The 11,477-nt window shown below is 35.1% G+C and overlaps 1 protein-coding gene across 4 annotated transcripts; it reads right to left on the minus strand.

Annotated features, from left to right (window-relative positions):
- Positions 1-260: 260 nt before the first annotated feature.
- On the minus strand, positions 261-5,415 carry LOC104088788 (uncharacterized). 4 transcript variants are annotated; one of them, XM_009593521.4, is made up of 9 exons: positions 5,205-5,361; positions 3,832-4,022; positions 3,612-3,692; positions 3,374-3,494; positions 2,876-3,178; positions 2,108-2,176; positions 1,465-1,640; positions 561-798; positions 261-491 (listed from the first exon to the last, which is right to left on the minus strand). In XM_009593521.4, the coding sequence occupies exons 2-7, from the start codon at positions 4,020-4,022 to the stop codon at positions 1,521-1,523; spliced, it is 885 nt and encodes a 294-aa protein (XP_009591816.1). In that variant the 5' UTR covers positions 5,205-5,361; the 3' UTR covers positions 261-491; positions 561-798; positions 1,465-1,520. The 4 variants fall into 4 exon arrangements, with proteins under 4 accessions (XP_009591816.1, XP_033510031.1, XP_070047814.1 ...); XM_033654140.2 differs by having other exon boundaries at positions 1,465-1,616; positions 5,205-5,360; XM_070191713.1 differs by lacking the exon at positions 561-798 and having other exon boundaries at positions 1,465-1,616; positions 5,205-5,415.
- Positions 5,416-11,477: the final 6,062 nt, after the last annotated feature.

An 11,477-nucleotide genomic window follows, 5' to 3' on the forward strand; every position in this document is an offset into this window, starting at 1 on the left:
CTAATAAGTAAGAATTTAAAACAAATATGATATGACAACATGTAAAAGAAAAAAAATTAATTTCATGAACTGATATTAAAACATTTTCATTATACCTCAAATTAATGTAAGAACCTTTTCATTTGCCATTTTTGCATTTGAAGACAGATTAATGTTTAATTCCTCACATTATTATGAAAATACTTTTTTTCAATGGATTGGTCTAGTATGAAATGTCATGAAAGAGAATATCATAATATTTAAGTTTTGTGCACTGTCAATAGATAAATATTTTAAATTATCAGATTAAGTTACTTGCACTAACAAGTAAGAAGTATACTAAGGCAAACACCAACGGAATTCCAGAAACTAATTTCATGTTACAAAGCTGTTACTGTAAGGGCAAAATTCATACAAGTTCCACCAACGCTGATCAACTAAAGAGTTCTTGTGGTTGATATACTATGTTCATACTTCATAGTATGATTAGTATCCATTAATTAAAATTCGTCCTGCAAAAGTGACAGATTTATTTGAGACTCTGTATGATCTAAAATCAATCAAGCATATAACTGACGCACATTTTAGCACCATGGGTAGTCAATGAAGTTGGAGGAGAACCATGAGATCTCATGTTCAAATCTCAGCGAAGACAAAAAACACTGGATGATTTCTTCCCATCTACCTAAGCATTGGTAAGCAGAGTTACCCGGTACCTGTGCTGATGAGAGGTAACGGGTACCGGTGGAATAGTCGAGGTGCCAGCAAGCTTACCCGAACACCAACGTCAGTGAGAGAAAGAAGATTGATGCCCATTTTCTGATTAAAAGAAAACTCGATTCACATATTACAAATCTAGGATTATTCACATGTGATTCAAGCAAGGTGAGCAAGGAATCACTAACTAGAAAGTGCAGGGAGAAACAGCAAAAGGCCACAAAACAAGAAAGCATAGCAATGTAATTATTGATTATTGAAACCAGATTAGCCAATCCCAAAAACAGTAACCCCAAATTAAAAGTCACCATTAATGCTGCTCTAAGTGGAAAAGATGGACTTTCCCTCCCAAGAATCAGTCTCCTCTTCCCAAGAATATCGTCAAGTAACGTCAAAAACTATGCACACATTAGGTTTCTCCTCCTAATAACTTTCATATTCAGAAGATGTGATTTTAATGCAAACCAAACTCGTAAAGATCCTAGCATAGGTCAACAAAAGTAATTAGTTGAGAACGCAACATTCATAAGTAAGAACCGAAACTGTTGATCCATTCAAAACCAACCATAGTCAATTCTTGGAAGTTCTATGAAAAGAAGCAGTAGACCCATAAAACTAGCCATAAACTATAAAGCAGTTACGCAACTTCTACATTGTATTGGCATTTTGTGGCAGCTATGCCTTCAGTTAAATGGTGCTCTCGAAAAATGTTCACATTATGATGCAGTATCAGCATTTGTACTCCTAACTTTATAGATTATCACTTACCTGATATTGCAAAGCAAGTCAGGAGCAAAAGATTTCCTGGTGGATGCCTTGTACCACTAAACATTTCCTTCAACAACATCTTTGCTCTTGTTCGACCTCTTCCTTTTCTTCCTGCTTCTCACAGTCCCATCCCTGTTCTGGCTTTCCTGCACCTGCACTTGAACTTCCACATTCACCTAGAGGGAAAAGAAAATTGGGGGAGGGGGCGGATAATAGTAGTACAGATTATTACACTTCAGTTGGTGAATATGGACTTTATGAACTTTTTGGGTGAGGGGGGCTATATGGACATTTTGCTTCTTATGTATACTGCTCTTAGCTAATTACTAGAGGCTTTAAGCAACATTTGAAAATAGAACATTGGGACTCGCAACAGGATGAGACAACCTCTAAACACCTCGAGGCAACCTTAGGGGCCTGAGGTCTAGTTGGGCTAGCATTTCGGAAGGTGGAGTGTTTACTCTAGTCACGCATTGCATCTTGGGAATATTTGCCTATACACCCCCAAGAATGTCTGCACGCTTTACATCTCGGATTGTCCACCAGCCAGCCCTGTGTGCCTCTCTATATTTTATTTTAAAATTCTTTTAAGTAGTTCACTATAGGTCATAATAAAAATATTGTTCTAAAATCTGAATCTCACCTTTCCTGAGGTAGTAACATTTGTATCCACAGATTTCTTTTTCTTCTTGACCGAGAGTGGATTTGGACCCTGTAGGCATAAACCATAGTCATTCAGAGACGCATTTAATTGAACATGCTTTACAACAATAACATCCATGAAATACCATCTTCTGTAAGTAAATACGGTTGACTCAGTCAACTTAGAGGAATGACAGGCCAAAAATTCAATTACTACATGATATATGAAACAAATATCATGAACTCCATTAGCCAAACTCCATTCTACGTTTTCTTCTATACCTTGAGCTGTACATATTTACATTTTGGTTAATAAAATTCTTTATTTTCCGGAAAAAATTCACCAAGCAACTAAAAATGTTATTGTGCATCTTCGAGGTGAAGTGTGCTCCATGCCAAGAACAATGAAGAGGACCTGAGAAAGGAAATAATAAATTTAGAATTCTATCCCTGCGTGTACATACGGCGAGGGGTATGGAGGGAAGGAACCTCAGTATTTTCAAGGAAGAACTGATGGTGTCCTTAGGACTGAAATACAAGTGTATTATTTTTGTTGGCTTTCTCTATTGCTTCTTTCTACATATACCAGCCCCATATACCAGCATTATCTTAGTGTTATTCTGCTTTAATAAAACGTTGTTAAGTATAATGTTTCACATGAAAGTGGAGAATATGGTCTTAAACAACAATATTTCAACAGAACGAGAGAAGCAACAAGTTAGATTTTAAGCTGTGCAAGGGAAAATAAAACATTATTATGAACCCTAACCTTAGCTTTCTTTCTCTTGAAGCGAACTTTATCCTTGACATCATTTCCGCTATGCTTAACACTTGTCTTGATAGTCTGGACCTGTGAAACGTTGTCTACCTCTTCCTCTGGTGCATCGGAAGAATCCCTTTGTTCGTCATCAGACAATCTCCTCTTTTTCTTAAGTCGAAGCATATTGTACTCCATGTCAGTCATATGAAGACGCTCTTCTTCGGCAGATTTGGCAAACTGACGTTGATATGACGATGGTTGTTCGAGAAATAATGCATTCCTAAGAGCATAAATTACAGGCACACCGGGTATCTACCCCGGTTCAGGAAAAGGGGAAACAAAGGTCAGAAAAAACAGGAGAAAAGCCAGTTGGTATATACATAATAAAATGTTCTCCTAGGATGTTATGGGATTTTTCAGTTCACATTTTGTAATAACATGAAATGTCCCTATCGCAATATAGGACATCATCAATACCATCTCCTACGAAAAATTAATTTCAAATACCTTCTGAAGACTTCTCCGTAATTCAGCATCTTGAGTAGCAACAAAAAAGTGTTCAGAATTGTTCTCCCCGATAACTTCAGTTATACAAGCTACAGCACTTTTCCGCTTCTCATGGTCACATCTGCAATACAGTCAGATTCAGACTAAGTGGCATAACTCAAACGAATGTCCTGATAACTGAAGCAACACATCCTGCTTTTGAGAGGAGCAAGCAAGAAGAAGAGAAGAAATGGCTAACCGCGCCATAATAAGATTATTAGCTGCATTCAGTGATTCACGATAGGAACTACCAAGGCTCTTCATCTCTGCAAGAACACATCTGCAAGCAAAGACGCTATGAAGTGACCAAACAGTTTTAAAGCAAAACATATTTAGCTTGTCCTCCAAATTAATGCAAAGAAAGTTAAGTCATGTAAAGCCAAGTGGAGAAGAGACAAATGGAGCTGGTGAAAATAAACCTGGTAGTAAAAAGTTTAACTGTGGCGCCAAGAATATTGGCCAATGCAGTATCAGCAGGTGTTATTCGATTCGCAACAAGATGATGCACAAATGTTCCATCACAAAGGACTTTAAATGGCTCTCTAAACCCAAAACAAGCTGTGTAAAACCTCACAGCTCTCCTATGCCGCTTCTGCTTTTTCACTCTCATCTGTCAGCGTTCATTAATTTGGGGGAAAAGAGAAAAAAAGAGTTAAACTTCAACAGCAAAAGATGAGTATTACGGATGAACTGAATTGCAAATTTTATTTGTTAGAATAAAAAAATTATTAATATAAACGACAATATGTCTTTTTCTTATATCTTGTTATTTCTTTTTTGATAGCTGAGAAATCCCGAGGGCCAGTGGTGCACGGCTCAAAATTCGTCTCCGCTTAAATACCAGGCTTTTGTCTGCGTCAAGTTTCGAACCTATGACGTGCGCCTAACCAACACATCACAAGTTGCACTCTAATCACTAGATCAAAGCCCTGGGCCACAAAGGTGATGTCTTTTTGACACATACTTATAATAAATCACGTAAATGCATCCATATATCGGCACAACATACAGACGGTAGCTTCTAAGATGCAACTAGGAAACACAAAGGATGCTAAGAATTTTCAATTGGAAGAACCAACTACAATCCTAGTAATAAAATACCAAATAATTCTATTCTTTTTCCACACCGGAAAAGAAAAAAAAGTGAGTTGAAGATATAAAGTGTGGCCACTGTGCAAGAATGAAAGTTATACTTGTGGCCAATAATTGGACAGATAGAAGGAAATGACCCAATAGTTCATGGACACACAAAGGATTTAGTCTCAAAGCTCAAACTTTAAATTCATTACTTGCAATACGTCCACAAGTCATAGCAGTGTTTTGTATAGCGAGAGGCAGACAAAAAGCGACGTGCGCCCGCTTCTCGCTCGCCTTTTTGAAGTGAAGCGCCATTTAATACAAAAAAATAAAATATCAAATTTGCATATATAAATAACCAAAAACTCAAATTTGCATATAATTAAGTTAATATGCAATTAATTGTATACTAAAAAAAACTGAGCAATAAAAGGTGCGAATCAATTGAGCAAAAAAGTCCAGAAACAGCCGGAAATCAGTTGCAAAAAGCCGGAAATCAGCTGCTGCCAGAAAAAGAGGAGAACGAAAGAAGAAAGAAGAAGAAAGAAGAAAATAGAAGAAGAACAAGAAAAAAAATAGAAGAAAAGAGCAGTTTGCTGCCGGAGATTCTGCCGTAAAATTGAGACAGCCGGAAAAAGAAAAGAAAGAAAAGAAAGAAAAGAAAGAAGAAGAAAACTGGTCGAAGAAGAAAAGAGAAGAAGAAGGAGAACACTACCTGGTGTTTGCTGTGTTTGTGGGTGAAGAGGAAACCAAACCCTAACCTGCGTTTGCTATGCGAATAGAAGAAACTCTGTTTTTTGCTTTTAAGTCACTGAGCCTCATTTTAATATTTATTTATTTTTCAAAAAGCGTCGCAATAGGTCGCCTCTCAGCGCTCACTCCTTTTCTAAAACGCAACGCAACACACAAAAATAGCGACACAGCCTCGCTTGGCATCGCCACTTCATATTAGCGCTATATGAAGGGAGAAAAATCATAGGTCCCGCGTTCAAATCTCGTTAGAGGAAAAAAAAAATACGAATTCTTCTTTTTCTATCGGTCTAAGCCTTGGTGACACAGTTGGATCTGATATTATGTTGGATGCGCAAGCTAACACCAACACCACCATCATAGAAAATATATATTTTTTCTCTATATTTATATATATCAATATATGATTTTTTTTACATTATCATTGAATATTAACTTGTGATAGAAAGTTAGTTACCACTTTTATTGAATTATCAATTAATGTTTCTCGTTAAATTGACCGGTAATTTACCTAATAAGTGACATGAATATATAAATATTATTTTACATTGTCAATGCACACAACTTAAACTCGTCTATATTCATTAATACTGAAGCTTATACAAGTAATAGGAGCATCAAAAGCTAAAAACAATCGAGCCTTAAGCTCAACGAGCGGCCAAAAATACAGAATTTTCTATAGGTAACAGAGTTGCAACGCAATTTGAGCAAGTAACCTCGTATATTATTCAAAGAGGAGGGGCAAACATGAAGCAGCAAAAGAGGTAAGTTTATCTGGACCGTTGACAGAGGCGTATCCAGAATTTTAATAGCATGGGTGCACTATTATCTTTAAGATAGATGTTTGGTTCCATTATATAAAATTTTATGATGGTGGCAAGTTGACGAGCAAACTATATTAATACTATATTCGCAAAAAATATCATTCACTTTATAATTATCCGTGACGAGTTTTTATTGAAAACGGTCAATAATAACATCATTACTTACAGTTTTAAATATCTCGCGCTCTATATAGCAAACTAAACAATCATTCAAAAAAAAATTTAAAAGCGGCACTTAATGTTGAGCAGGGTTTTCCTGCTTTAAATCCATTGAGAGCCTCAGAGCCGAGAGAGACGAGTCATGAGTACTTTGTTTTTAGGGATTTCAAAGTTTTTGTACTCAAAAGAATGATTAAGAGAGAAAAATTAAAAAGACGTAGGCAAAAGGGATTTTTTTTTTTAAAGTAAAAGAAATGTATTTGTTTGTTAATTGAAAAGAAAGAAAGGGCATAGGGAATTGTTGTTAATTGAAAAAGTGTGGGAAATTGGGAATTTATTTATTGTAATTAATTATAAAAGGAATTAATCAAAAAGAATTATATGGGGATTGAACTCCTGACCTTGGGGACGAAAAGGAGATAAGAGAGGCACTTAGTCACTAATGCACCAAACCAATTACTTGAGCAGGGGTGCCCACAAATATATTTAACCACATAATTAAAAAAAAAAATTTATACATAGCCTAGGGAGGGGAGCATGGGTGCATGTACCCCCTCCACATAAATTTGTCTCTGACCGGTGAAATTTCGATCGATAATAACTGACGCTGAAGCTAGTGAAGCAACTCTGAAGCAGAGGCAACGATGATTTGGAAGGCGGCGACAGCGGCGGCGATTTGAAAAGAAACCTTATGGAGTTGGTGTTCAGACCAACTTTTTTTCTTGTAAAATATTTTAAGTTTATTTCCCAGAAGAAAAAGAAAGAATTAAAGTTAAGTTAAAATGGGATGTGAATTGGGCTGCTTATGTAATTGGAGTAAAACTTATACCAGGTAGCCACTTTTAGTTGCTAATAGAAATATAACCAGTGTTTATAATGTAAAAAATGGCCCAAGCTTAAAAAGGGAGAATAATGGAAATAGGACACTTTGATGCTCCTATTTTAAAGTTTGCTCGCCAGGATTTTTCTCGAACGCTAGAATTTTAAAGCACACAACAGTTATGGTGATCGTCAGGGAATTTGCACAAACCCTGATGATCACCAAAAAAATTTTAACATTGTGGCTAAAAATTCTGGAGATCGTCATAATTTTTGGAGCTTCAAAATTCTGGCGCTAAAAATCCTGGTCGTCAGAATTTCTGATGCTTCAAAATTCTGACGGGGTGCTTTAAAATTCTGTCGAGCATGTTTTAAAATTATGACGTAGGGCTATTATCAAACAAGCAAGATTAATACCAGTATTTTCCGACCAATTGAGTCCACGAGAAGACAGAGAACTAGACTTTTCGCACCCAAGGATGTGACCTAGTGATCAATAAAGTCGAGTGTCAGGTGATTTCTACCCTAGGCCCCATCTTCCTTAGATATGACAGATATATTTATTCGATAATTGTGCTAGTGGAACGTAATAGATGATTGATGGTATAGTTGAGGTGCCATAAGTTCCTATGCATGCCCTGCAAATTTTGATACCATTCAATCTAGAGATAATCTATATATTATTAAAGGAGAGGAAAAAGCCTCCACATTAAGCCAAGTGGCAACCTCACATTAGGCCACTTGACAATTTAGGACAAAGTTAGTTAAGTTAGGTAATAATTAAAAATTTTTTGAATATAAACTTTAAAAAATATAAATTATGCATTGTGTATTGTTAATAATTAGTTACTCTCTTTGAGTTAACAAATTTGGAGTTTTAATCTTATTCTAAAATAAAAAACGAAAATAAAATTGTCAATTCAAATTGGGGAGTAGTTTCTTCCTAATAGTCTATATCTATAAAATACTAGAAATATTTTCTTATATAGAAAATAAACTGATTTCAAATTTAAAGATAAAAATATTATTTCGAATTTATAGATAGAAATATTTAAGTTGAGATGAAATAAAAGTTAATTTGCATATGGTAAAATCCAAATAAAGCAAATATTAAGAATATCAGTAAATTTATGACAAAATAGTAAAATTACTTATCTGTTTATATTTTTTTTTAAATCAAAAGTATAATTTGATTTAAATATGATAGTACTTTGATTATATGTAGAATGCAAAATGAAAAAAAAATCTATAATATTAATAAAATGAGATTTTGTTAATAAAATGAGATTTAAAAATAAGAATATTTCTAGAGTAAGAAAATATAAATCTATGTTATATTAAAAGAGAATTATCATCAAAATATTAAGTCAATTGACAAGTTAATAAAAGTTATATAAGTAAATGTATAGTACTAAGTACTTACTAATTTAATAAAGAATAAATAAGGAAGGAACAAACAATCTATCTATATCTATATACTAGTGTGATACCTCGCGCCATGCGCGGACAAACATAAAGAATCTTAAAAAATTATGATATGATATATCATATTATTCTAATAAATTTTAGTTGCTATTTTATTTTTTAATACAATGTGTAGAAATATAACAAAATTTATATAATTGAAGTGTCACGACCCAATTTTTCCTCTGTTTGGGTATCGTGATAGCACTTAGTCTTTGGGACTAGGTAAGCCTAACATTAATTGAAACAACAACATTATTTAAATAGCATCTAACAATTTGAAATAGAAATCTCTTAAAATTAACAATTCCCAAAACCGGTAGTACAAGTCATAAGCTCTACAGAGTTTGCTACAATTTTCTAAATACAACTGTTTAAAATAAAGTAAACAGTATGAATACAAATCAGAAGGTGACTCTGAAGCCTGCGAACGCAACAACATGTTTACCTTGAGTCTCCACACAGCTAGCTAGCGAACAAATACCTGGATCTGCACAAAAACGTGCAAAAGTGTAGAATGAGCACACCACAGCGCTGCCCAGTAAATATCAAGACTAACCTCGGTGGAGTAGTGACGAGGAACAGTCAAGACACCCACTGGTCTAATAAACTGAACATATATAAGTGTATGAACAACAGAATATGATGTCTACATAAAGACTATGCAATATGGCTCACAATACAGTAATGGCAATAAGAAAGGAAACAACAAGTATCGGCGGAATACCATAAAATGACATAGAGAAGTGAATGGAACACAACCTAAATTCGGAATCACAAATACAACAAAGACAAGTAATAACTCAGCAACTACAACCGCTTTTACATGAGGTTTTAGTCAACAACTCCACGAGGTACCGAACCTCGGACAAATCACAACTCACGGGTCTCAATAGTTGAACCCTAACACTTGGCATCATGTGCCCTCATAACATCTCTTAACCGCACTGACGACTCACGTGCCAATAGAGCCATTCTTACATAGAAGGCAAGTAACAAGGGTGTGCATCTATACTCAATAATATCAAGAAAAACCTCTTATCCGATAAGAGTGCTTAACTACGTGTATGTTTGTGCATGTGTCCTAACATAGTCCATACCAGCAAATAAACATAAGGGAAAAAGAACGGAAAACACATAGAATATGTTACACCCTATGTTTTCGTACTTGAAAATACGCCATCAGTAAATTGATGGAAGCTCAGAAATGAGATATTACATCCCGCAATTTCGTATGTTAAAGTTTCGTCGTAAGTTAATCGATGTAAGTTCGGGAATGTGATTATTTTGAGATTATAAGCATTATGCTATTTCAAATAAGTGACTAGTAAATTCGTAAAGGTGAGAGGGTAAGCAAATCGATGAAAATAAATTCCGTTGAAGTTTGGCATTTTGGGATAAGATACGGGCCGAGCTAAAATACCCGGTATTTATGGACTAGTACCATACAAGGTACCATATAGCCATGATAATAAGGTGTATAAAGTGTATTAAAAATGAGTAATATTTTAAGTAAATTAAGATAATTCTTAATTATGTGGATAATCGGATAATTATTGATTTTAGTGGGAGATTAACAATTAATTAAAATGTTGGTGGTTAATTGGTTGGGAATGGATGAGAATTAACGTGGCAGCTCACTATGCCTATATAATGACTCTAGAATTATGAGGTAAGGTGGCCTAATTAGAGGCCTTTTTTGGCAAGGATGAGTCATTCAAGTGCGGGCCACTCAATAAGATAAAAATTTTAATCTTTCTAATTCATTAAAGAGAGATGAATTAAGAGATTCAACAAAGAGTATATGAAATCTTCAACAAGGTAACGGGTGGAGCTCCTAACTTTGAGATATCTTCTAATCTCATTTAAAGTATGATGTTAAGCTTAATAAGATATTGTTTGGTGATGCTACGTTTGGAGTTCAAGCAATTTGCTTGAAACCTCATGATACGATAAAGTGTGAGATTGGCGATTCTAGGGGTAACGGTGCAATCTTTCTCAAGAATATCATACAGATTTTTCTCTACTTTGATCCGCCGTTACGTGTTGTCGCAATTGACGTGTATTAGAGGAATTGTCAAGAGAATCGGCTCAGGTATATTAAGGATATCCCTTCTTTCTTTTGGCATGATCCAAATGATACAAATGAAATGAGCAAAATACACAACTTTCATAAATGACTCTATTCATAGAAATACTAGGGGTGGCTATGTTCTTGATTCCCCATGTGTCTTATTATTTTATCATCTGTTCATGGGTCTCAGAAAATACGTAAGCTGATAAATTTATTTTATGACATTAATCAAAGGCATAATGGTCCTATGACATTCCGAGAGATTTTATTGACGTATTTCATATGCATTTCATTCATTTATACATGTACATTGACCAATAACCAGATGGCGTTATATACGCATATATGTATGTATTTATATGTATATGTGATATGGAAAAAGGTTACGGCGTTATATACGTACCACCCGATCAGCTGGTATACACTGATGATTTGCCTATAGTGGCCGAAATGATATGATGGGATGCCCTTAGAGGCTTGATGATGTTATGTACGCATATACCTATGCATTATATGACATCTATACGCATATGCATGACATTGTAAATATTAATGATTCACATAATTATTTAGACATACATGTCAAGTCTTTTTACTCCATGTTTCTCTCATATCTATTGTTGCTGATTTTCATTCCTTACATACTCGGTACATTATTTGTATTGATGTCCCTTTGCCGGGGGACGCTGCGGTTCATGCCCGCAGGTCCTGATAGATAAGTTGAGAGTCCTCCAAGTAGGCTATCAGCTCAGCGGAAGATGTTGGTGCGCTCCATTTGCTCCAGAGTTGCTTATGTGGTTAGTATGATTAGGACATGTATTGATTAGTATGGTGGGGCCCTGTCCCGACCTCTATGATATTTATGTACCCTTAGAGGCTTGTAGACCTATGTCGTGTA

The sequence above is a fragment of the Nicotiana tomentosiformis genome, chromosome 12, assembly GCF_000390325.3.
Source record: "Nicotiana tomentosiformis chromosome 12, ASM39032v3, whole genome shotgun sequence".
Classification (NCBI taxonomy): Eukaryota; Viridiplantae; Streptophyta; class Magnoliopsida; order Solanales; family Solanaceae; genus Nicotiana; species Nicotiana tomentosiformis.